Source organism: Chelonia mydas, chromosome 4 (genome assembly GCF_015237465.2).
Source record: "Chelonia mydas isolate rCheMyd1 chromosome 4, rCheMyd1.pri.v2, whole genome shotgun sequence".
Taxonomy (NCBI): Eukaryota; Metazoa; Chordata; order Testudines; family Cheloniidae; genus Chelonia; species Chelonia mydas.
This window is the reverse complement of record NC_057852.1, coordinates 3,996,697-4,022,764: the sequence shown is the minus strand read 5'-3', so window position 1 is coordinate 4,022,764 and position 26,068 is coordinate 3,996,697. Positions and strand designations below refer to the sequence as shown.

Sequence of the window (26,068 nt, the reverse complement as noted above, 5' to 3'; positions counted from 1 at the left end):
TCAGGTTCAGGAGCAGACAAGCTTGTCTATGAAGGTCAAATTTTAATGTGCAGTAATTTTCACGAGAGAGACACGGATTCTGTGCACCCTGTGCGATACTGGATCGTCACTTTGTAAAGAAAGAAGAAGTGAAACTTCAGAGCCGTAGCACATCTCTAACAAACTAACACACAGCAGCGCCTCTGCCCATCGTCTGATGTCACCTTTTAACCAGGGAAATAAGTCCTTTAAGGGGAGACTCCAATGAGGAGCATGGATTCTCTTTTGTGATAGCTTGTTTTAATCAGGAGATCAGCACTAAGAGGGTCGTGTGTGACTGATTCTTGAGCCCCCCCCGGAGCAGCTTGGAACCAGAAGCACAGCGTGGTGTTAGACACAGAGACCTGCACTGCTCCCTACTGAAGTATTACTTTCACTCACTGGTGCCAGTTGCACTCTGGTAACCTGAAGGGGGAGAAGGGTGCTATGAACAAAGGAATGACTATTACACCAGTGCCACTTACGCAGGCCAGGCCAGAGACTGGTCTCACTATGTTTAGACCATTTGTGACTCCATTGACTGCAATGTTACTTCTGAGTTACACAGTATGAGATCTGAACTGGGCCCTTTCCATTTCACTTCCCCTGAGCTCAGAGACAGCCTGTAGCACGTGGCGAAACGGTTTTCCTGGGGCTGCTTTATTTTTAGATGCAACTTTGGCAATTTTCAAAAAGAAAACTATCAAATGGAAATGGCCCAGTGGGTGCTTCGCTGTTCCACCCTCATAGAATCATAGAATATCAGGGCTGGAAGGGACCTCAGGAGGTCATCTAGTCCGACCCCCTGCTCAAAGCAGGACCGATCCCCAATTAAATCATCCCAGCCCGGGCTTTGTCAAGCCTGACCTTAAAAACTTCTAAGGAAGGAGATTCCACCACCTCCCTAGGGAACACATTCCAGTGTTTCACCACCCTCCTAGTGAAAAAGTTTTTCCTAATATCCAACCTAAATCTCCCCCACTGCAACTTGAGACCATTACTCCTTGTTCTGTCATCTGCTACCACTGAGAACAGTCTAGAGCCATCCTCTTTGGAACCCCCTTTCAGGTAGTTGAAAGCAGCTATCAAATCCCCCCTCATTCTTCTCTTCCGTAGACTAAACATCCCCAGTTCCCTCAGCCTCTCCTCATAAGTCATGTTTTCCAGCCCCCTAATCATTTTTGTTGCCCTCTGCTGGACGCTTTCCAATTTTTCCACATCCTTCTTGTAGTGTGGGGCCCAAAACTGGACACAGTACTCCAGATGAGGCCTCACCAGTGTCGAATAGAGGGGAATGATCATGTCCCTCGATCTGCTGGCAATGCCCCTACTTATACATCCCAAAATGCCATTGGCCTTCTTGGTAACAAGGACACACTGTTGACTCATATCCAGCTTCTCGTCCACTGTCACCCCCAGGTCCTTTTCCGCAGAACTGCTGCCCAGCCATTTGGTCCCTAGTCTGTAGCGGTGCATTGGATTCTTCCGTCCTAAGTGCAGGACTCTGCACTGGTCCTTGTTGAACCTCATCAGATTTCTTTTGGCCCAATCCTCTAATTTGTCTAGGGCCCTCTGTATCCTATCCCTACCCTCCAGCGTATCTACCTCTCCTCCCAGTTTAGTGTCATCTGCAAACTTGCTGAGGGTGCAATCCACACCATCCTCCAGATCGCTAATGAAGATATTGAACAAAACCGGCTCTAGGGCTGACTCTTGGGGCACTCCACTTGATACCGGCTGCCAACTAGACATGGAGCCATTGATCACTACCCGTTGAGCCCGACAATCTAGCCAGCTTTCTATCCACCTTATACTCCATTCATCCAGCCCATACTTCTTTAACTTGCTGGCAAAAATACTGTGGGAGACAGGGTCAAAAGCTTTGCTAAAGTCAAGGAACAACACGTCCACTGCTTTCCCTTCATCCACAGAACCAGTTATCTTGTCATAGAAGGCAATTAGGTTAGTCAGGCATGACTTGCCCTTGGTGAATCCATGCTGACTGTTCCTGATCACTTTCCTCTCCTCGAAGTGTTCCAGAATTGATTCCTTGAGGACCTGCTCCATGATTTTTCCAGGGACTGAGGTGAGGCTGACTGGCCTGTAGTTCCCAGGATCCTCCTTCTTCCCTTTTTTAAAGATGGGCACTATATTAGCCTTTTTCCAGTCGTCCGGGACCTCCCCCGATCGCCATGAGTTTTCAAAGATAATGGCCAATGGCTCTGCAATCACATCCGCCAACTCCTTTAGCACTCTTGGATGCAACGCATCCGGCCCCATGGACTTGTGCACGTCCAGCTTTTCTAAATAGTCCCGAACCACTTCTTTCTCCTGGGTCTGCTCATTGTGCTTGGTCTCTGTGCTATCTAGGGCTCACCTGGCCCCCTTCACTATACTGGCCTCCCAAATCCTGACCCTGAACCCCGCGTCTTGCAGCCAGTCTGGCAGCTCCTGCCTCCTATTGAAGGAGCTTCCAGAATTTCTTTGACCCCTTTTAGTCCACAGAGAATTCAGCTGATGCTACTGATCTGATTTAAAGGGACAGAAACGAGGACCAAGGAGAAAAAGGAGAGACCAGCCAGCGGGAAAGGGGCCACTGTGAAGGTGCTGTAAATGGCCTGGCCTGCATTGTAAGAGTAGAGACAGCCAGGGCTGCTGCTGGGAACCCAGCAGTAGAGGAGTCACAGTGGAGTCTGCCAGCCCAGCCTGGCGGGGAAGTGACAGCAATTCAGCCTCCCCAGGAGAGCCAGCGGGGACAGGGAGAGAAAGAAACAGGCTTGAAAGGAAGAGGAGAGAAATGCCAGACAGCGTGAGAGAGAGAGAAGGGGCAGGCCAAGCAGGCTGGTGGGAAGGGATGGAGCTCTGGGGTAGCAAGGGCAGGTGCTGGTGAAGTAGCTGGGAGCAGGGCTGGGGAGGCAAACTGAGGCCATGGGATGGAGGAGGGGAGCACTTATGGGGCTATGTGGTGCGGGATGGGAGCAGGGTCATGGGTGTGTGTTGAGCATAGGGTGTATGGGGCTGTGGCATGGGGCGGGGTGGGAGTCTGGTGTAAGAAGGACAGCAGAGTTGTGGAGGTAAGCGGTGAGATTATGGGGCTGTGCGCCGGACAGCAGAGTTATGGCAGCGTGGGGTGGGATGCAGGTGTGTTGTGAGATGAGGAGCAGGATTATGAGGCTGTGGGGTGGAGGGTAGGACTCTGGGGGCAGTTGGGGTAGGAGGATGTGGAGTTAGTGGCATGGAGAGCAGTGATATGGGGTGCATGGGGTGCTGTGGTATGAAGAGTGGGGTTATGGGGTGGACTGAGGTTGAGGGTGTGGGGTGAATCACAGAGCAGAGTTATGGTGTTGTGGGGTGGGGAATGGAGTTATGAGGTGCAGTGTGGTTGTGGCATGAGGCAAGGAGCAGGGCTGAGGGGTTAGCTGGTGCAATGGGCTTGTGGGGTGAGATGGAGCAGTGGGGTGAAGTGAGGCGTTTGCATGTGGAGGTTTGGTGTGAGATGGGGATATGGGGCTCAGTGGGGCTGTTGAAGTGTGAGGTGAGGCTGGAAGGCTGGAGAGCAGGGTGCACTGGGGTATAGGGCTGGGGGCTCTGGGGGCAGCATACAGGAGTGTGTTTGGGTTCTGGTGATGCGGGGTGAGGCAGGTTTGTTGGGGTAGGGAGCAGAGGCAGTGAGATTTGTACAGTTATGAGGGAATGGGCGTGTGGAGATGAAAAGAGTGGGATTGTGGGGGCAACAGAGTTAGCATTGTGGAGTTCGGAGCAGGGTTATGGGGTGAATTGGGAGTATGAGGGTATGGGGTTATGTGGTGGCTTGGGGCTATAGGATTATAGGGTGGGGAGGGGGTGATTGGGTGGTTAGGAGCTATAGAGTTGTGGAATGGGTCGGGGCTGTAGGGCTATGGGGCGAGGAGTGGAGTTATGGGGTGGGTTGAGGAGTGGGTCGGGGCTGTAGGGCTATGGGGCGAGGAGTAGAGTTACGGGGTGGGTTGAGGAGTGGGTCGGGGCTGTCAGGGGGGAGCGGGTTTCTTGGCCGAGGAGCAGGGCTTTGGGCCCGGGGGCCCGTGTTGCTCACTCACCAGGGTCTCCTCCTCGGACAGCCCCGCCTCGGCTGCGATGAGGCACAGGGTGGTGGGGTCCGGGTGCTTGTTGACCTTGCTGAAGTTATACTCCAGGATCTCCAGCTGCTCCTCCGTGGGGCCCATCGGCTGCTCAGTGGCCATTTCCTCTGCACACGGGGCGCTGGGCAAGGGGCTGAGGAGAGAGACCCGGGGGAAGGGGGTTCTTGCCTGAGCCCAGAGCAGGCGGTGGAGCTGCGTCCCCTCCTGCCCTGTGCGGCCGGTGCTCTGCTCAGCCCTTGACACACAGCTCCAGGCCGTACTGCCGCAGCCAGCTCTGATCAGCAGGCAGAGCGGCCGCAGCATGTGGTCTCTGGGCCTGGTGGGGCCTGCATGCGTTGTGAGTGCGACACTGTCCAAAGCCAGGGCAGTCTCATGCTGGGGGCTGTCCCAAACCAGGCTAATCTGAAAGAGTGAGATTTAGTGCGCTGGCTCGCTGGGATTCCCCCCAGCAAACCCCTTTATCGTAGGGAGGGGAGAACCAGCCACCAAAGACCCCTGAATGGAGTAACCACCCTCCTGATGCACAGGACCAGCGGGCTAGGTAATGCGTGGCAGTCTGCACCCAGAGCAATACTCCGTCTGCTACTTGCAAACCATTCAGAGGCTCCATATCACTGTATCTTCTGTTCCCACTTGGGTTTGAGCAGAGCCCCTTCACCGGTAACACCAGGAGCTGCTTCCCCGTGAGCAAAAGCAGTCCTTCCTTCTGCTGGGAGCTGGCACAGACCCTTCACCAGATGGTAGAGGGGACAGAATATTGGGCTTGTGTGATTACAACTGCTCAGCCCAAAGATTAGCAGAAAGGCATAATTGGAATTTGGGACAGTGGAAATCTGGGGAGAGCGTTAGCTAGTTCACATCAATGCGTATCTATCTGCTTGAGCTGTAACAGCCCGGTAGAGCAGAAAATAACACCTCTTTCCATGCTGATTCTGTGCTCTGCTGGGCAAAGCTATTTTGCCATGTTTACAGTTCCAGCAGCCTCCTGCAGGGCTGATTCCTGTTCACAACTTGAGGCGTTGGCATCGCTCGTTGGGGATGTTACAGGAATGTGCATGGCTCTGGAAGGAGAGGCTGCTAGTTATCGCACTGGGAGAGCTAGCCCTCTGGATCCTGTAGTGCCCTGCAAGCCCTGGTAACAAATTAGTGCATTAAGGGTAACTGCTAAGGAAAAAAAAAAGCATTGTGCTTTTTTTATTGCTTCTCCCTGATGTTGAAAGAATGTCTGAAAGGTTTTTTTGTGGAATGCTTTTTTCCTTGGGCGTATCAGCAACAGAAGGGCTTCCCTGCACGGCCAGACACCTTATAGAACCACTGCATTGAAGCGTGACCTATCGGCCATGATTAGAGCAGTGTAGGAAATGGTATCCCTTCCCAGGAGAACCGTGCAGAGTTCAAAAGAAATTTCTGTCCCAAAATTGGCAGAAAAGTCAAAATGTCAAAAATTTTCACGAACTGAAAAATCTGCATTTTGTTTCCGATTGGGTCAATTGAAATGTACGCCCATTCATTTTGATTTTGACCTTTCTCTGACAACCTGTTTTTTGTTGTTGTTGTTGTTTTTTTTTTTACTATAAATTAACTTAAAAGTTTAACCAAAGTCACTTTGAACTGAAAATGGGATTTTTCATTTTGAAAATGTCAAAATGGGACATTTTTGACAATTGTGATTTCCCCCCCCCCAACTTTTTTTGAAAGTGGAAATGTGTCAAACCTGCCCCTTTCCCAGGAGACATTTGGGTTTTAACAAAATGGCATTTTTCCAACCAAAAAAAGTTACGTGAAAAATTCCCACCCATGATAATGGCAGGACAAGTTTTGCTCCCTCGGGGTCAGGGGAGCCTTTCCAATCTCTGGGAGTGCACGAGGAAGGAACAGAAGAGAGCAAACAGGGAAGGGGGCTCTGTCGCTGTTTGGAGGGGTTAGCGGGACAGGACGGGGCGAGGGGAGCGGCTGCAGATGTGAGGCAGTTTGTGTGAAGCCTGTGTATGAGTTCTCCTGCGGGAGCTGGCGTATGTGTGTGTGACTAGAGCTGAGGGTGACCATAGAGCAAATGTGAAAAATCAGGACGGGGATGTGGGTAACAGGTGCCTATAAAAGGCAAAGCCCCAAACATCAGGACTATCCTTATAACCACAGGCCAGCTGGTCACCCTACTGGAGCTGGGGGAAGGGGAGGTACCTGCATGGGTGGGTGGGTTCATGCTGGCTGGATTTTCAAGGGGCGGCAGTGTGAGATTTTGGGGTGGGGGCTGGAGAGATGGTGAAGGCAGGGGCAGCACAGAGAGGTTGTAAAGGGGCACACGAGAGCAGGAAGGAGCACATCGAGGATGGAGGCTTAGCCCGTTTTCTTGAATAGAAAGTGTAGGCACAAAAGGATTCACTAACCAGCCATGCTTGAAGCAGGGCTGGGATGTTGAGAACTGTCCCCTTGTGCCCCCACTCCATTACTTCTCCTGAAGGTCCACCTCAGCATGTCCCAGTCCTGATTTTGGTCACTGCGCATGCCGGGCCCAGCACCTCCTGGTCTTTCCCTGGTGAGGTCCTGCTCCTTCCCAGTCCCTTCCCCCACCCCTTGTTTATTAGCACAGGTAACGGTGTATGGCCAACATACAGTCCTGTCCTGCAAAGATTTAAGAATATGAGGAACTTTACTCGCACAAGTAAAGCTCCATTCGACTCAATTATTCACATGCTTCAGTCTTTGCAGATGCAGATCCTCAACTTGCAAGCCCCTTAGCACAGGGACGCTCCAGTATTTAGTTTTTGGTCTGTTAAGTGTCATGTTCTCCTACGCCACTTCAACGCATGAGAAGGCTGGGGCAGATTCTACCGTCAGTCAAAGCAGTGCATCTCCCCACGCAGCCCAGGGCCCCATGGTTTGTTCTTAGTCATCCCCACAAATACCAATCTCCAAGTGCTTTATGGTTCTACTGGCAGCTCCCACTGGGCTCTCAGGGGGATGCACATCCATTCCCAAAGAGCCCAACGTAGACAAGGAATGCAGTCCTCCAGGAAAGCATCAAATGAAGTGCAAGATTTTCCACACCTGAGATCACCTTGGGGAAACGTTACCCAGCGAACTTCCAAGGCACTAACGACCCTGTCACAAGTTTTGAACTACTGATTGTGGGAATATTTCTTGTGTGTGCTAAGCCGGAGTTTCCCATGCCCATCTTCAGTTTCGTTGCTAGGGGATTTCTGTAGTATCCTGACACACTTCTCACCCTCAGGCTGAGCAGTTCACACTATTTCACATGGTTGTGACACGGGTTCATACTCTGCTGGAGGACTGCAAAACAAATGTTTGTTTGCAGCTCTTAGACACCAAGAAGACATAGCTGCATAAACTCTAACCTTAGCAGCTCCAAAAGCATTCCTGTGTTCTTCCAGGTTACCATTCTGTTTGTAGGCCCTAGTACATTTCTAGTATGCAGAGTTGGGGGAAATATTTCATGCAAAACCTTTGTTTGCACACACACACACACACACACACACAAATGCAGATTCGGGTCACCCAAAACAATTTGTGAATTCAGCAAATTGTTTCTGTTGAATGTTTTTTCCCTTGGAAAGGTTGAAACAGTTTGTTTCAGCAGTTCTGAAATGAAATGTTTTGACTTTTCCTTTCAGAAAGTCAGTTTGCATTGGGATGTCCCTGGGTCACTGGGCAGGTGACCTGCAAAGCGCTGACCTCTATTACCACTCAGCAGAGGGGCAAAAACCTAATTTGTGCATCACTCTACAAGCTGTTGCACAGGCTGAGGATGCGAAGACCACCTGAGGCACAGGGCTGTGGAAATGTGTCCCGGCAATGTGCTGTCACCCACGCAGTGCCAGCAGAGTTGTGTGACGCATTAGTATTGCTCTCCAAGTCACCACAGAGAACTGCAGTAAAGGAGTCAGAGCTCTTTACAAATGGAATAGCTTTTAGAGTCTTATGCTGCCCCTGTGCCTGGGACATCCCCCCTAAGCCCCGGGCCTATACAACCACACCTGCCTTCACATTCCCTCCTCAAAAGCCATGTCTTCCCTTGGGCCTTACCCTGGCCCAGCTGTCATCCAGGGCATTGGAGGAAGGGGTAAACAGGTGGCAAAGTTTGCAGATGATACTAAACTGCTCAAGATAGTTAAGACCAAAGCAGACTGTGAAGAACTTCAAAAAGCTCTCACAAAACTAAGTGATTGGGCAACAAAATGGCAAATGAAATTTAATGTGGATAAATGTAAAGTAATGCACATTGGAAAAAATAACCCCAACGATACATAGACTATGATGGGGGCTAATTTAGTTATAACTAATCAGGAAAGAGATCTTGGAGTCATCGTGGATAGTTGTCTGAAGACTTCCACGCAGTCTGCGGCGGCAGTTGAAATAGCAAACAGGATGTTAGGAATCATTAAAAAAGGGATAGAGAATAAGACGGAGAATATCTTATTGCCCTTATATAAATCCATGGTACGCCCACATCTTGAATGCTGCGTACAGATGTGGTCTCCTCATCTCAAAAAAGATATACTGGCATTAGAAAAGGTTCAGAAAAGGGCAACTAAAATGATTAGGGATTTGGAATGGGTCCCATATGAGGAGAGATTAAAGAGGCCAGGACTTTTCAGCTTGGAAAAGAGGAGACTAAGGGGGGATATGACTGAGGTCTATAAAACCATGAGTGGTGTGGAGAAAGTGAATAAGGAAAAGTTTTTTACTTGTTCCCATAATATAAGAACTAGAGGCCACGAAATGAAATTAATGGGAAGCAGGTTTAAAATAAATAAAAGGAAGTTCTTCTTCACACAGCACACAATCAACCTGTGGAACTCCTTGCCTGAGGAGGTTGTGAAGGCTAGGACTATAACAGGGATTAAAAGAGAACTAGGTAAATTCATGGAGGTTAAGTCCATTAATGGCTATTAGCAGGATGAGTAAAGAATGGTGTCCCTAGCCTCTGTTTGTCAGAGGGTGGAGATGGATGGCAGGAGAGAGATCACTTGATCATTACCTGTTAGGTTCACTCCCTCTGGGGCACCTGGCATTGGTCACTGTCAGAGGACAGGATACTGGGCTGGGTGGACCTTTGGTCTGACCCAGTGTGGCCATTCATATGTTCTTATGTCCCCAAATGTCCAATCAACCATAATGTCCAGCTACCCTGGTTTCTACTCTGGTTCAGTCCGGCTCTGTGGCTATAGCTGGATCCTATCTAGAAGCCGCATTGTAGCCTGATGTTGGAGTGATGGTTCGGGGTCTCAGTGTAACAGCCAGGCTAGACAGAAAGAAAGAAGGAAGGGAACAGTCAAGTCAGAAAAACATGCAGTTGCCAGTGGGAGCCCCAGAGCTAGAGTGCTGAAATGGGAAAGAAGCTCCCACTATTCTGCTCCTCCTGTAGGAGAACAGGGAAGGAACAAGCTGTGGCAGGCTTCCCTTACATGGGTTGCAGTTTGGCTTACGCATGGTGGGTTGTGTTGCGTTGTCTGGAATCTGATTGTGTTCTGTTTCTAGGAATGACAGCAGTGTGTGAACGTGGCTGGTTATGAAAAGGCGTTTGAATTGTGCAAGATACGCCCAGTAGCAAGTGGGTCACCCTGAGCTGACAGATTGCGTGCGGTTTGACGGGTTGGGAATGCCCGCTTCCGAAGGGAAGGGAGGGGCTGTGCTGGAAAGGGAAGTGGTTTGACCAGGAGTCCTGCCTCGCTCTGGGTTTTGTAGCTGGGGACTCAGAACCCTCCATAGCACTGTCTTTACTGCAGAGGGCTTCCGGGTGGCAGGGATGAATGTTGTGGGGCCTGCGCAATGGCGACGGAGCTAGAGCTGAACATCATGCCTGCCCTGAGTGCCAGGGGCAGAGCCGCAGGAGCTGAACTGCCTGAGACAGCCACAGACCAGCAGGGGGCCTGGTGGGGTGGATGTTGCTGGGCCAGAGCAGCGCAGCTGAGGAGCCGCTTCCTAGCGTCCGCCTGATCAGCACTGGGCCTAATGGGATCTGCAAGTGAGCTTTTAGATGGATGTAAATAGAGCTGTGGGCCCTCAAAAAGCTAGACACTTAATAACTGGGACTGTGGGGTACGCCATACTCCTGATCATAGAACCACAGGGTTAGAAGGGACCGCCCGGGTTAGTCTAACCGCCGCCATGATGCAGGATTTGTTGTGTTTAAACCATCCAAGACAGGTGGCTCTGTCCAGCCTCCTGTAGAAAACCTCCAGTGAAGAAGCTTCCACAACCTCCCTAGGCGTCTGTTCCATTGTCCTACTGGTCTGACCGTTAGGAAGTTTTTCCTGAGATTTAATCTAAATCTGGTAGGTTGAACCCATTGCCATTTGCCCTGTCCTCTGTGGCAAGAGAGAACAACTTTTCTCCATCTTTTTTAAGGCAGCCTTTCAAGTATCTGAAGACAGCTTTCATATCTCCCCCTTAATCTCCTCGTGTCCAAACTAAACATACCCAGTTCCTTCAGCCTTTGCGCATATGGCTTTCACTGCATTTCTTTGATCATCTTTGTTGCTCACCTCTGGATCCTTTCCAGTTTCTCCACATTTCCACATCCACGGATGACCAGAATTGGACAGCTTGGGTTTTGCCCGTTTTATTGCAGGTAAATATATAGTGATTGTGTTTTTCCCAAATAAAAGGTGTGCATGGTTCCTTATTCCCAAGGACTCTGAGTGCTGGGAAATGGGAAAGAACCACCTGCAATAGTGACCAGGGAATTTAAAGGTTAAGTTCCTGAAAGATGGGCATGGCTAAGGTTTTAATTGGGAGTGGAGAGGGCTAGAGCCACATGTTTCTAGAAAGGTCCCCCTGGCATCTCATTGGAGCTAGCCTGGGTTAGTGCCATGGACAGCTGAGGGCAAATGGTCTCCAGGCACAGGTGAACTTGTGGAGGTGGAAATTCCACCCTCCCCATTGCTACTCCCCTGCTCCAAAACACAACTAAGATCTGGCTTGAACTTGCTGTGAAAAGGCAGCAGATTCTGACGTCAGAATCAAACCTTATATCCTGCTTTGTCACCAGCGATTGCTAGGAATCTCTCAGGAGCCCCCTGTAGCAGCTGTGTTTTCATGTCCCAGCAGGACTTGGTACAACCCCCCAGGCCCACAAACCAGGGTGGCACTTTTGAGGCCGACAGTCATAGACTCTAAAGTGCTGAGGTCTTATTGAAAGCCGATGGGACTTTGACTCCTAACTGCCAAAGTCATTTCTGAAAATGGGGCAAATGCTCATAAGTCACAGAGGGGCTTTTGAAATGTTACTCTCTGTCTCAAAGCCCTTTGAGCTTTCTGCTGCCAACACCCTGTCTGGAAACTCCTGTTCAAGCCACTTCTGCAGAAGGCGGCATTTGCTAGTGAAATCACTGTTTGGCAATATGGAAAGTGGTCATAAATAGGACTGTGCCCAACATCACATGACTCATTGGTTGCTCAAACACAGAGCTTTTTTCTTGTGTCCGAGAATGCTGCAGGACAGTAACCACACCCATGGCTCTGGGATGTACCGGGGTGTGAAGTGGGTGGGACCAGCTGATTTCTCGTTACGAAACGAACGAATGACCAACTCGCTCACCTCTTGAAAGTAATAGAACATCATTGCTTGTGCAAACTTAATTACTGCCACACCCTCATTTGGTCACTAGTGACCCACACAAACAAAATGAGTAGAACGCTATCCTAAGGGACAAACCTTCACCTGCGTCCTCCAGCACTCAGCCACAGGAAGGCCAGTGTCCTCCTGCCTGGTCAGCAATGTGGAGTACTCTGCATAGAAAGCTGAGTGACTCCAACAGAGCACGCAGTCAAGAGACAAAGGGGGTTTGCCTACCCAGCAGTGGGGAGGCAGCACGTGTAGACGTACCCGAGCCAGCTTGGATCTAGCTCGCTCAGAGTGACCATAGCAGTGAAGCTGTGGCACGGCTGGCCCCATTCGGGACTTGGGTGTGTACTTGAGCCCCTCGCCCTAGCTCAACGGTAGCTCAGGTACTGTATGTGTCGACGTGCTGCAGTCACACCTTCTGACTGTGGTGTAGACACAGACTCACTGCGGCTTTGAGAGGCGGAAAGATAGTGGCCCCAAACTGGAAACCTAAATCTGGTTGTAGGCACCTTAATTAAAATACCCTGATTTTCAGAGGTGCTGAGCAGATGCTGATGGGTAGGGTTAAACAAACAGAGCCCAAGGAGGCCTCTGCCCAGCATAGGCTGAAATTTAGGCTGGCGAGCAAAGGACAACCCAGCTGATCGTAACTGCCTTGGGGGAGCTAGAAGGAAATAAATGGTCCTGCAAGTACCTAGGGACTAGATTTGCCAGGCTGGCTGAGTCCATCCCAATGCCTGGAATTGTCTCACTGGTCGCTGGTGTAGTTTGCCGAAGGCCAGTTCCCTGCCTGCCATCCGGCGAGGGAGCACGCTGCAAACCCCGATGCTTCTGGCTGAACTGGAAGGAGTAGGGAAGAGCAAATTCCGGCCCCGACCTGGAGGTGATGTCCCGTGCGCCCACAGGGGGCTTCGCTCGGGAAAGGGGCAGGTTCTCCAAAGAAGCTGATGCTAGCCATGCTAGGCCAGCGTGGGCTCCCCTGGTGAGGGAGCAGCCCCCAGTGACTCCTGCACCTACCGTCATTGCCCCAGGCACTCTGGGCTGGAGCCTCAGCCCAGAAGCAACCACTTGGCCTCACACTCCCAGTATCAATGGCTACAAAGCTGACGTAAGTCTTCATGGGCATTCCCCTGATCTAGAGGAATCGCCGCGTCCCCACCATCTCCATTGTGTGGGCTGGGAAGCAGGGAGCAACATGTCCCCTCCTAGATGCCAAGCACCAAGCACCTATATATCTATATAGGCCCCAGTCCCATACAGTCTGAGCACTCGTGCTGCTCATCGCATTTGCCTTCCCAACACCCCATGGGGCAGGGCCACAGTGTTAGCCTCACCGCACAGGTGGGAGCTGGAACACAGGGGAGAGTAAGTGACATGCATAGGGTCCCAGGGAGTCTGGGGCAGAGCAGGCGCTGACCCAGGTCTTTGCATCCCTCTTTCCTCTGCCACCAGCTGTTTGGAAATGTCCGTCTGTCTCTGTGCCCCATCTTCAGACCTGCTCCAAAACCGGATATTTCTGGCTGTGTCTGCCTGTAATTCACCCCTCGCTCTGCTGTTCTGCAACTCTGTGGGGTATGGGCCCGGAGGGAACCACCCAAGGGAAAGCTGTTGTGCCTTGCCATACAGCGGAGTCGTGTTGGTTCCTCCCCCAGGCCAGGTCTCTAGCTGCCCACTGCAGAGATAGGGCTGGTTTCCGTGTAGCAAGGCTGCCTAGTATCTGCTTGGACAAGTCCCCGCCGGGCGCGCAGGGCGGGCTAGATGGGAGTGCCCTATGTGTGTGTCATCTCCAAGCAATGCCTGGCCTGTTTCATTGTATGTACTGTTTCGAGGGAGATACGAGTATATGGGATGTGTTTTCCTCCAGCTCCCACCCTCTCCTGTCTTTACTCTCATGTCCTCCCTCTGTCCTTGGCTTCCTCTCTTGCCAGACCCCGGGCCTGGAACGCCACCTTCCCCTCCTGCTTGGTGTTCAGATCTGGAGCCGGAACTGAACTGCAGCGCTAGTGTCTGGTTTGGGGGGCAAGCTCCATCAGCGGGGCTGGGGCCAGCTGTGATAGACTGAGAACCCTGGGCGTGCTGACAGTACTCAGTAAACTGTCATTCTTTAAAATGTGTTAATTTTATGCGTGCAAATTTGCATATGAAATTTAACACGTGCATATTTGTTTCCCCAGTTCCACTTTACAGCTGTTTCCTTTCTTCTAGCACTCTCCAGTGAGTGACTGGAGCCGGAGGTAGCTCAGTGGCAAAGCAGTTTCCACAGGGAGGGATATTCCTGCAATGACTTCAGGCTCAGGAGCAGCTGGGGGGCTGCTGTTCAGTGTTTGCCACCCATCATCTCTGGCCTCAGGGTCTGTGGCCCTCAGGCTGCTGATTCCCTTTCCTTCACTAGCCCCAGTCTGAGGCTTTCATAGCTCTCCCCCAGACTTTGGAAACACGAGGTAACCTCAAGCTCAGTGGGTGTGTCTACACTTCACACTAAGCCCAGGCCTGGATGCAGGTTTGAGGCCATGCCCCCTTCTGTCCGCACAGAATCAGACACTCAGGATGTGGGTTTTAGGATTCTGCTGGAGGGTGGGTCAGAGCCTAGCTCCTGCTGTGACTCAGGGCCAAGCCCTGTCACTTTGCAGCATAGATGCTGGTCTAGCCGCAGACCTGAATCTGGAGGGCTGTGCAGTGCAGTGTGGATGCGTTAACAGGGCTGTGAGATCAGGGTCCAGCAATGGTAAACCCAGGTTTATAATGCAGTGTGGATGCTCAAGCTTGGGCTTGGAAACTCTGTATCCCCAAGGCTGGGTCCCCCAGACCTGTGCTTAGTGTGCAGTGTACACATAGGCTATAGAGCCCCAAAAGGCACAAGCTTTCAGATGGCTCATGTCCTGGTCTCTGCTGTTGGGTAAGCTATTTCCCTGGTGTACGTGTGTTCTGTGCCGCCCACAGTGGCTGGGGCTACCTGAGGCTTCCCCGAAATTCTCCCCATTGCTCCAGTGCTGATTTAGCGCCATCAGTGCTAGCAAAGGTGGCTGCACTTATGCAGACTGCCCAGAGGTCTGTGCCCTAGCCACAATGTCACACTACACCATGGCACTGACTTGTGCCTCGCAAGGCTGTGTAGAGTAAGAGAACTAAAACTGCACCAGTAAAATGCTGTCCAGCTCTCTGAGTATTTGACTAGAGACGCCCCGTAACACAGGCCAGAAACAGGACGGGTGCACTGAAGAGTACAGATTTCATTGACACTTCATTAGCGTGAGCTGAATAATTCTCTCAAGTCTTTGCCACTCAGCTGCACTGTAGTCAGCCTAAACTCCCCCTAATAAATACCTTGTATACAGAGCCTAGAAGAATTGTTACTCCAGTCACCATGCACAAAGCGACTCTTCTGTAACTCTGTAATGACTGAAGCATTACAGGCCAGGTGTCACTGAGTAAGTCCTGGGGTGAGTGCCATTGTAAGTGCTAAGGTTGCATTTCCATTTCCAATGGGACAGATCATCATGATTTAAAATCTTGCAGAAATTTGGGCAAATGCAAACATTATTCCACTGTTTGCATAACAGTCCATTGTTTGGTTTGCTGAATTTTCAGCACATTTGCTTGAAACAGTATTTTTTGCTTTTAAAACTGAAAAGTGTTCAAAACATTTTTTTAAATGTCAATACAATTTTTTGATTTGGGGATAAAACATTCCTATATGACTAGACTGATAGATCAAAATTGGCATTAAAAATCCCCACAAAACAAAACTGAAAAAAGAAAATTAAGAAACAGTCAATAGAACAACAGGCTAAATATTTTCATTTAAAGTTTCTAACCTAAAGTTTCTTTCCCTGCCCCCCCCCGCCTCCCCCCCCAAAAATGGAAAATTTTTGAGGAAAACGTTTTTGTGAAAAATTCCCTGAGCAGGGCAGGGGATGGGGAAGGGGGAGATAAAGGGCCAAATTTTAACAAATTTTTTTTGTTTTGAGAAATTTTGACCAGGTGGAATTTTCAAATGCCTCCTAAACACTCAGAAACGTTAGCTTGTGAGTCAGGAAGGCCGGCGGTGTTGTCAGCATGGGGGGACAAGCGCTGAGGTCCTTGTAAAGGACTGGGACCTCCGTGGGTGTCAAGCAAAATAGCTCCATTGACGTCAGAATTCAAGGGAGGGGGGCCGCTGACACCATGAAACTCCACCTGCTGAGGAGCTGGCCGAAGGACTCCAATGGAGTGACACCGGTTTACTCCAGCTGGGGATCAGACCCATTGAATCCAATGGAACTACACTGATTTACACCAGCTGAGGATTGGGCCCTCCAGTTGTTTGCATCCAAGAGGGCTGCGTGACAAATGAGTAAGAATTGTCCTCTAAGATCTTCTCCCATGGCTACAGTAACATTGGGGCACAATGGGGCACAGACTGGCACACGTAAAACTATTTCTCACAGAGGTGAAACGTTCCTGTTTGTCCTTCTGCTATGGCCACGTGGTGAGAGACGCTCAGCATTGGCTGACCCCACAACTCCCAGTAAAGTCCAGGGGAGCTGAAGGTGCTGAGAGACAGGTGTTAGCAGAGTGGGGTTGGCCCCTATGTTCCCAGCTGAGCGCTCTGTGTCTGGGCCAGTCTACCCTGGCAACGCTAAAGCGCTGCTGCGGCTGGCATTTTAAGGTGCCTTGAGTGGTCGTGGCGCAGCTCTAAAAAACCCACCTCCACCAGGGGCGCAGCTCCCAGCGCCGGGGCACTGTCTACACTGGCGCTTTACAGCGCTGAAACTTGCTGCACTCAGGGGGATGTTTTGTCACCCCCCCGAGCCAGAAAGTTGCTGCGCTGTAAATTGGCAGTGTAGACAAGCCCTTAGACTTTGCTCAGTAATGCAGGAGTAATAAGAATTCTGAGGCACTTTCCCAGCGCACCACGTACCTGTCTTGTCATGTACACTCCGGCTGCAAAGCCAGCAAGTTTACACCCAGACCTGAATGAACTTACCATCCTCGCCATCTTGGCTAGATCCTCAGCTGCTGTAAGTCAGCAGGGCACCCTGATTTAAAGTAATTCTGAAGTAAATAGGATGAAATTCAATAAGGACAAATGCAACGTACTCCACTTAGGAAGGAACAATCAGTTGCACACATACAAAATGGGAAATGACTGCCTAGGAAGGAGTACTGCAGAAAGGGATCTCAGGGTTATAGTGGATCACAAGCTAAATATGAGTCCACAGTGTAACATTATTGCAAAAAAAGCAAACGTCATTCTGGGATGAATTAGCAGGAGTGTTGTAAGCAAGACACAAGAAGTAATTCTTCTGCTCTACTCCATGCTGATTAGGCCTCCACTGGAGTATTGTGTCCAGTTCTGGGCACCACATTCCAGGAAAGATGTGGACAAATTGGAGAAATTCCAGAGAAGAGCAACAAAAATGATTAAAGGTCTAGAAAACATGACCTAGGAAGGAAGACTGAAAAAACTGGGTTTGTTTAGTCTGGAGAAGAGAAGCCTGAGTGGGGACATGATAACAATTTTCAAGTACATAAAAGGTTTTTCCAAGAAAGAGGGAGAAAAAATGTTCTCCTTAACCTCTGAGGATAGGACAAGAAGAAACAAGGGCGGTTTATGTTGGACATTAGGAAAAACTTCCTAACTGTCAGGGTGGTTAAGCACTGGAACAAAGTGCCATGGGAGGTTGTGGAATCTCCATCATTGGGGATTTTTAAGAGCACGTTGGACAAACACCTGTCAGGGATGGTCTAGATAATACTTAGTCCTGCCTTGAGTGCAGAGGACTGGACTAGATGACCTCTCGAGATCCCTTCCAGTCCTGTGATTTCACTGGACTGATGTTGATTTACACCAGCTGAGGATCTAGCCCTAGATTTCCAAGCGGGGGTATTAAAGTGAAGGACCAGTCAGGTAGAACACACCCCAACGCAAGCAGGTGTCACGCTGGGGCTCTGCCAGTGCATCTCAATACTGACCCAGAGCAGCATTTGTGTGCTCATCTAGGGCCTCTGGGGGCAAATGGCCGGCTTCTGCATTTGGAAATGTGCTCGTGGGGCGAGTGATTTGTCACCTGGCTAAACAGCTACTACCGGATAGGGGTTTTAAAAATTACTGTGAAGAAAATCATTTGGGCTTGCATAAGCTCAGCCCTACAGAGCAGCGCTGCTGGGTTCATGTAAACCCAGACAGCTTTGTAGTTGGATGGACTTTGAAAATATTTCTGTGGAGCCACTTAGGTGACTACTTATATGATTCTTATCCTGTATTAGCTGTGCACCTCCCAGTATTTAATTTGTTAATCCTCACACCACCCCTGTGAGGTGGGGCAGGGCCATTATCCCCATTGTCCAGATGAAGAAACTGAGGTACAGAGAAGCTACATGACTGTGGCCAAGCTGGGCACCTAGATGGTCTTCTGTGCCCCAGGGTAATGCCTTAAACACTGGAACAACCTTCCACTCCAGACTGGTCTTCTCACAGTCACTATCAGCCAAACAGTGAAACACTAGGAGAAATCCAGGTCCCATGCGATTTCAGGGTTTAAAAAAAGCACCTCCAAGCCATAAATACAAATAAACACAAAAGCCAGATACATTGACCCTCTGCAAAGCCCCAATGAATCTGCTGCAGCGACGCCTTTGCTCCAAACGAGCAAGGAAGGCCACTTCATAGAGAACAGAGGTGTCCCCTAGCAGCGCCCCCCACTCCCGCGGTAGCGCGGCTTGTCACAGCTGATTCAGAGTCACGTTAGAGCAAAGCAAGTAAGCGTGGTAGGGACCAGTGGTGGGGAGCGGGTGTGTAAACAAAGCGCTTCCCACCTGTTCACACTTTTTAACCAAAAGCTCATCATCAGAGTCTTGGAACAGAAGTCAGAGCGTTTCCCTTTCTATGGAATGAAAGTGAAAATAAAGGAGCAATGCAATGAACACGGGCCAAGCCTACCCCCACGCCCCCGGTGCAATGCTCTCTCTGTCACAGGGGCCCATCCCCCGGGCATTAAAGCCAATGAGCATCACCTACCTGCTAACAACAGCTCTTCACAGCGCGCTGCAAAGCCTTGCTCTCTTGGCGGGCTGCGCACAGTGTCGGCTTCCCCGGGAGCCTTTTCTGGCTCGCTGCCCCACTTCCAAACAGACCCCTAACCCCGGGGGAGCCTGGCTGTCCCGGCACGCGGCCTCGCGGCAGCCCCCTGCGCTCTAGGCAGGTGTCGCTCAGCTAAGGCGGCGCTGTGACTGGCGGCAAACTCGGCAGCCTGCCTGCGTCCCTGAGGAGAAGCAGGTTGGCAGGCGCTGGGCTCCCCAGGCAAAGCAGGAGAGAGCCACGCTGCGAGGGGCTGCTCACGCAGAGAGCCCGGCCTGCAGGAGAGGGCTTCCTCACCCACTGCGGGGCTGCAGGCCGGGCTCTCTGCGTGAGCAGCCTGAAAACATTTCTTTGGAACCATAGGCGGCGAGTTCTATCTCCACATGGTGCCTTAGCACCAGCAATATTCAGAGCCCAGGGGCCCGGCCCCACCTGCCCCCCCCCCCCGCGCCTCCCCTGAGTGTCCCCCGGCCCCCTCTAGCTGCCCCAGCCCTCTCCGCGCCTCCCCGGCCCCGGAGCAGAGCCTCCCTGCTTCTGCCTCTTCCCTGCAGCTCCATGCTGCCTCCCTGCAGCAACTGCTGCCCCAGGATCCTAGTGCCCCCTAACTCCACTGCCAGGGCAGACTGACTCTGAGCCGGCCCTTCCCCCTCAGACCCTTCCCTTTTCCGGCGGGACCCTCCACCAGCACAGGGCCCCCCTCGCCCGCAGTCACCGCTCCTGCCCCATGCTGGGCAAGGGGCAGCCCCATCCCTCACCCCCAGTGAGGCTACAGTCAGGGCAACAGCAGGGGAGGAGGCGCACGCGGCACCCCCCAGCACCCACCCTGGGGGAGGCGAGGGAGATTCCTGGACCTGAGAGGGCCCCTAGGAGCACATGCAGTGACAGTTGTGGGGGTGAGTGTGCTGCTGGGGGGGTGGGAAAGGGGGGCTCCTCCCCCAGAGCTCGCTACTGCCGGCAGGGAAAGGGCTGGGGGGAATCCTCCTCTCTGGTCCCTGTCCCAGAGCAGCCTGCCTGCACCCCAAACTCATCCCCAGACCTGTCCGACCCCAGAGCCCACACCCCCAGCCAGAGCTTTCACCCCCCCCACACCCTCTACCCTAGCCCTGAGCCTCTCTAACACCCCAAACACCTTATCCCCAGTCCCAGCCAGAGCCCAATCCCCCTGCACTCCAACCCTCTGCCCTAGCCCTGAGCCGCTCTAACACCCCAAACCCCCCAACCCCAGCCCTCATTCCCCCACACCCTAACTCTCTGCCCTAGCCCTGAGCCCCCTCCAGCACCACAAACCCCTCATCTCCAGCCCCAGCCAGAGCCCTCACCCACCCGCACCCCAACTCTCTGCCCTAGCCCTGAGCCCCCTCCAACACCACAAACCCCTCATCTCCAGCCCCAACCAGAGCCCTCACCCCCCCGCACCCTAACCCTCTGCCTCAGCCCTTGAGCCTCTCTAACCCCCCCAACCCACCAGCCCCAGACAGAGTCCTCACCCGCCACACTCCTACTCTCACCCTGAGCCCCTCCCACACCCAAACTCCTCATTCCCAGCCCCAGAGCCCTCACCCCCCTACACCCCTACTCTTGCCCTGAGCCCCTCCCATACCCCACAGCCCTCACCCCTGCACCCCCTCCCTCCACACCCCCTCCCAGAGCCTGCACCCCAATCCCCTGCCCCAGCCTAGGGCCTGCATCCCAGACCTCCTCCCCCACCCAAACTCCCTCCCAGAGCCTTGGGCAGGTGGGGGGCGGAGTTTGGGCGGGGGCGGGTTCTGGGCACCACCAACATTTCTACAAACCTGCCCCCCCTGTTTGGAACAACAGTTTAGAGCAACGTGGGCACAGCGGTCCAGTGCTGGCCTCGCCCCATGGGTGTCGGTGCTGAAACTCCCCCGGCTTCACCACGAGCAGAGTCAGGGCCAAACCCACTGCTTCCCCCCCCCCCCCCCCCATAGCGCATCTTTCCTCCCGAAAGGGGCCGCAAGCTGTAGGCTGCGTCCCGCAAACACGCGCTGGTCACATACAGTCGGAGTCGTCCCACGCCCAGCCCTCGGAGCCCCGCTGAGCTGATCGGCCCTGGCCCCACGGGCAGCTGAATCCCCGCTGGTGGAGAGGGGGCAGGCCAGGGTCTGGTGCTGAGCGCGCAAGCAGCAAAAAGGGCTGGGGCGCCGCAGCCCGGCCAAGGGCTTCCGAGGCACCTCGCAGCAGGGGCGCGGGGATTTCGGCGGGAGCCAGGTGCCCCCGTTTCTTTGGGGTGCGGGGCCTTAGCGCCTGAGGCGCCCGCGAGCGGCAAGTTCTCGCCCCGTGCGCGCGGTCTCCGCTCCGCGCAGCCCAGCCGCGGGCTCCTGCCTTGCGGAAACCCGGCCAGCCGCGGGGAGCGGGCTCTGGGCTCGGACGCCGCACCCCGCGGCCGCGCGAAGGGCTCGTTCTGCGCCGGCTCCCGCCAAGCGGGGCCTGTCCCCCCGCCGGCTCCTTCGAGCGCTCCGCGCGGTGCCAGGGGGCTCTCCCGTGACTGGGTGTTTACGCGGCTATTCTTAGATACCCCCTTTTTCCTGCCACCGGGAGCGGGGAGACCGCAAGCCACCGGGAACCAAAAGGCGACTGTGAAAAGCTGAACCCCCCCCCCATGTGCATCCCTCTCTCGGCGGCAGCAGCGTGTCCTGCCCCGCGGCTCGGTTCTGCCACCTTTCCTCTTGTTGGTGCGCACCGTGCTTTTGCCGGTGTTCCTGTTGACACCCGTTACCATTGGTTCTGAGATCAATGGGGGGGGGTGTGTGAGACACACAATACGGCACCACGCACTGTACACAAGGTGACAGAATCCGCTCCTGAATACACAAACTCTCTTAGTCAGTGATCATGTGAAATAGGAACGTGCAGCATCTAATTCATCTCCAGCAGCTCCGTGTTTCTGGTGAAAGCAGAAGAAATAATCATCTGAATGCACCAACAGCCGGCAGAGCCCACTCCCTACCTTTCCACATTGCAAAGGGCGGCAACGCCTGGTGCTGTTCCGCGCCTCTTCCTGCGCGGGGCACTTACTTCCCCCGGCCCCTGGCAGGGTAGTGCCAGGGCAGTTCTGGTCCCTCATGCCCACACCCCTCTGCTTCCCTCTCGCTGCAGCAGCGTCCGTGGCACCCCCGCGTTCCCCCCCCCCCCCCCTCCAGCTCCCCAGGGCAAAGTTTGCACTCACCCGGAGCTGGAAGGGACCGGAGCGCTCTCAGCCCGCCAGCGTCCGACGCGCCGGTGGAGGAGCTGCGCAGGCGGCTGCCCGGACCACACGCCTGTGTGACAAGCAGGCAGCGGGAACCCTGCAGCGCCCTGTCGCCTGGCTGGCTGGTCACAGCCCCGGGCGCAGCTGCGCGTTTCGGGCGCTCTCGCCCGCTCTCCTTCAGCCCCCCGGGTCTGTAGCTCCCCCGAAGCCTGGCGAGAGCAGAGGCGGCGGATACTTGGCTTCCCTCTCTGCGCCTGGCTCCTCGCTAGCTGCTGCAGCGGTGGACGTCCCCAGCTCCCCTGGCCCCGGTTCTGACGGCTGATTACCGCACGCTCGGTTCCCTGCGGGGACAGAACGTTCCTAGCAGGCAGGAGGGCGGGGCTGGCAGGTATGACTCACCCGCAGCTCCCCCGCAGACGCTGGTAACTCTTGTTTTGTTTCTCAGCGTGTCCTTCCTAGCTTTCCCGCCCTCACATCTCAGCAAAGAGCTGGAAGGCTTTTCAGGGCACTTCTGCACCCAAGTTTGTGCATGTGCATGCCTGTAATTGTTGGCACGCTGCACTCAGTCACGCCTTGGCGTCCCCTGCACAGGGCGCGAGTACCACTTCCCAAACTCTCCTGGGTGGGCGAACTGCAGCAAGGGATCCTTGGCACTGTCCCCGCAATGGACAGGCCCGTGTGGCTGAGTCAGCGTCGAGGGGTCACTGTGCAAGTGGAATAGCCATCAGAAGATCCCCACCACCAGTTCTGGGAGGGAGGCCGGTGAGGTCTCCGGCCTGTGTTGCACAGGGGTCAGACTAGATGATCACAATGGTCCTTCTGCCCTTGGAATCTGTGACTCCTTCTGAGCTCGGATGAAGCGGGAGAAAATTGTGGGTCAGTCACAAGGGCTCCCAGGGCTCCTCCCCGTTGCACCCATGGCTATGCCGACAGGCACCATCTAGCCCTGTAGAGGAAGGAGCCAGTTGGGCCTCCTGGAAATGATGACAAGCTTAAGGAAAATAACAAACTCGAGCAATGGGGTAAAATGCAAATGCAAACCCTTCTGTGGCAGCCCTCCCCATTCAAAGCCCCCAGCCATTAACCCTCGTGGTAGCTGGGGGTGCTGACCTCTTATTACCATCGGTGCACTAAATACACAGGCCAACACTTAGTGAGCCTGGCTGCTAGAGTTCTGGGACACCCAGACTGAAACACCGAACGTGCCTGGAGCTCCAGTGGGCACCCGCTGGGGCTATATGTGCAGGCCAAGACAGCTCAGCTGGGCACCAAAAACTGGAGGCCCCTAAAATCGGTAGCTACTTTTGACCATATGGTCCTTAGCATCTGGTCTCTGCTGCTGTGAAAGGTGTCTGCCCCACACATTGCCAATGGGCGTCTCTAGTGCTCTTGCTGAGGACTTACCTTTGGTTTTGGTTTCCTGCATTCAGTGGTAATGCCCCTTTGGCTGGGTTCCTGCCATAGTAAATTAGCAGTTTATAACTGGCTTTAAGATGCCCTCTAACCACAAGGATACTCTGCTCGTTAAGGCACAGGGCTGAGTGCTGTAATGATCTGCGGTCAGTTCCTGGCATGGCCACGAACCTCCTGTGACCTTGAAGTCCCATTGGCCTGGCTCAGCCTCTCCTGCAGAGAAACCTTTTCTGTGGGGGGTCTGAAGAGAGCTCCATAAGGAATCCCTCACTTGGATGATTAAGCATAGATGGCCGTAATGTTACTACGGAAACAATTTGGGGGAAGGAGGAAATATATTAGCAAAAATAATCCGATTTAGGGGTGAGTTTTAGCAATGCACCCTCTTGCCCTCAGACTTTTATAGAAAATTGGTAACAGCTGAATACCTGGAGAGAGGCACAGTACATGCCACTTCTGCAAACTCCTACGTGCAGCTTGTTACTCCCTCTGGCATGGTGATGGGAGGACAGAGATCTCCTCTGGGGTTGTTCCTGCCTTGCCAATGGATGTGGCTCAGCTGGATCCTGTCTGCAGAGTGCCCAAGTGTTCTGTCTGTTGTGGGAATTTTCTGGTCTGTTTTTGGAATTTCCGTAGGTTTAGGGGTTTGTGTTCAGCTGTGCTGGGACTGAATAGAACTAAACATTGAATGTGTGAAAGGGCAGAAATGGTGAGTGTTGAAGTGCTATGAAGGCTGGGGAAAAAAGCCTTCCGTTAAGAAGCTTGTAGTTGCAAACAGGAATGCAAACTTTTCCTTTAAGGAATAGCAGGAGTTCCTACTGCAGTTGGTTGTCAGCCAGCTGGGTTGCAAATTAGCCAATCAGAGGCAGCCAAAGCATCCATAGTAATCTGACAGCACAGAAAATATGCTGTAAATGCTAAAGTCTCCTTTCCCAGCCTCAGAGGCCAGTTTGAGATTGATATCTAAACCCTGGATTTAAAAGCATTCGAGCACAGTGCTTTAATACCCAGTACCTGCAGATGCTCTCCCATGTATTTTATCACTACGCTGTTTACTTATAGATACATTGTTCTTGCCAGTATTGCTTCACCACTAGGAGATGTTTCCTCAGTAATTTCCATGGTCATGTGCTAATGCTTCACTAGGTAAATTTCTTGGGCTTGACCCTGTAGTCCTTACTTAGGCAAATTGAGTTCAAGCAGAGTTTTGCTAGCACAATAACTGCAAATTCAGTTGCTACTAAAACTCAAATGGAAACATAGTGAGAGCTAGATTAAATGTACCATTTCATAGACTGTTCCCAGGTTTAACGATGGAGTTCCAGAGACATGTGGCAGGCCACGGGATACATTGGATTTTGCGGAGCAAATTCAGTGGTGCTCTCGGGCTGCTTTGGGCTATCCCATGGCATAAGGAACCATGAACCATGGTTTGTGCTACTGGAATGGGGCAAGATGTTAGAGAGCTTATTCCTTCACTCTCCCATTTCCCTGGTCCTTCTCGCATGAACAGAGAGCAACAATACCCGAAGTCCAAAGGTGCAAACAATTCGATGTTTATTGGGGTGAACTTCCAGCAAGCTTAAATCCAAGTTCCTTTTTCCTTATTTTCGAATCCCAACTTATTTCCTGTTTGCCCCTAATTTATATAGTAATATTCTTAGCTATATCTTAACCAATCATTCTACTGAAATTTAACTAACCTATCCGAACATACTGTAACATGATTAGGTAACCAATTATATCCCACCACCTTAATTAGTTTACACCCAACAAAATTAATTATACAGTAGACAGAAACAATCACAGAACCAGACAGAGATTATACAGACAAACAATAGCAAAGTGGGAACTATAATGACAAAACGATATAGAAGTGCGGATTTTACAACGACATCTATAAAGACATAAGGGTTTCCCAGCTGTGTCTATTGATAAGTGAGTTCTTACCAGTCAGAAAACTATCAACCTAAATTTCCTTTTACATCTTCTAGGTTCTTCCCTTTCTCTGGAGGTGATAGATCGGATCACCTTCCTAACAGCCCCATATTGACTAGCTTCCCAGTTTATGGCTGTTCGCTTCCCAGTTTATGGCTGCCTCTGCTGCTTAGCCAAAGGCCTTGGCCTAAGAACAGGGCCTCAGACTGTCACAGTGAGAGAAGGCCCTTCCACAGATTCTTTCTTGTATACCTCTATTACTAGCTAAATGATAAACATGTAAGCCGAGTCAGGATGAGCTCCACCCTGACATCTGGTGGTGAGGCGTGGCAAGTTGTGGAAAAGAACTTCAGGGGCCGATCTTATTTGCATAGGCACACCCACCCCGCTGTCAAAGTTTGACTCAGACTCACAATTTATCAGACCACTCTGTTTTATTAGCAAAGCTACTCTGCTAATACATTTAGAAGTGAGCCCCCCGAGTGGGGCTTGTGTCTCTTAATTTATACAGTTTTTTGGAGAACAAGTTACAGAGAAGTTACAGACAAAAGAAGAAAAAGATTTTAGTCACCACCCTTTGAGATCCCTGAGACCAGTCACGTATCTTCAATTACCTGCCACCCTTAACAATCTCCTTTAACAGCTTCCAGTTAACTTAACTAATTGCCCTTCACACCTTCCATTCTGATGCCTGCTTCTTAGACGTGCTGGCTCTATCTTAATTG

General features: G+C 52.2%; 1 protein-coding gene across 4 annotated transcripts in view; it reads right to left on the bottom strand.

The window, feature by feature from the left end:
• The window catches only part of HOPX (HOP homeobox), a 29,497-nt gene extending 6,698 nt beyond the window's left edge, over nt 1-22,799 (bottom strand). The window contains exons 1-2 of one of the 4 annotated variants that reach the window (XM_043545254.1): nt 22,392-22,799; nt 4,095-4,269 (exon numbers count right to left, since the gene is read on the bottom strand). In XM_043545254.1, coding sequence (XP_043401189.1) covers nt 4,095-4,238 — 144 coding nt within the window. In that variant the 5' untranslated portion in view covers nt 4,239-4,269; nt 22,392-22,799. Of the gene's footprint in view, nt 1-4,094; nt 4,270-18,724; nt 19,010-21,971; nt 22,366-22,391 lie in introns of those variants that run through there. The other 3 variants (XM_037896536.2, XM_043545253.1, XM_043545252.1) reach the window with 3 other exon arrangements.
• Nucleotides 22,800-26,068: the final 3,269 nt, after the last annotated feature.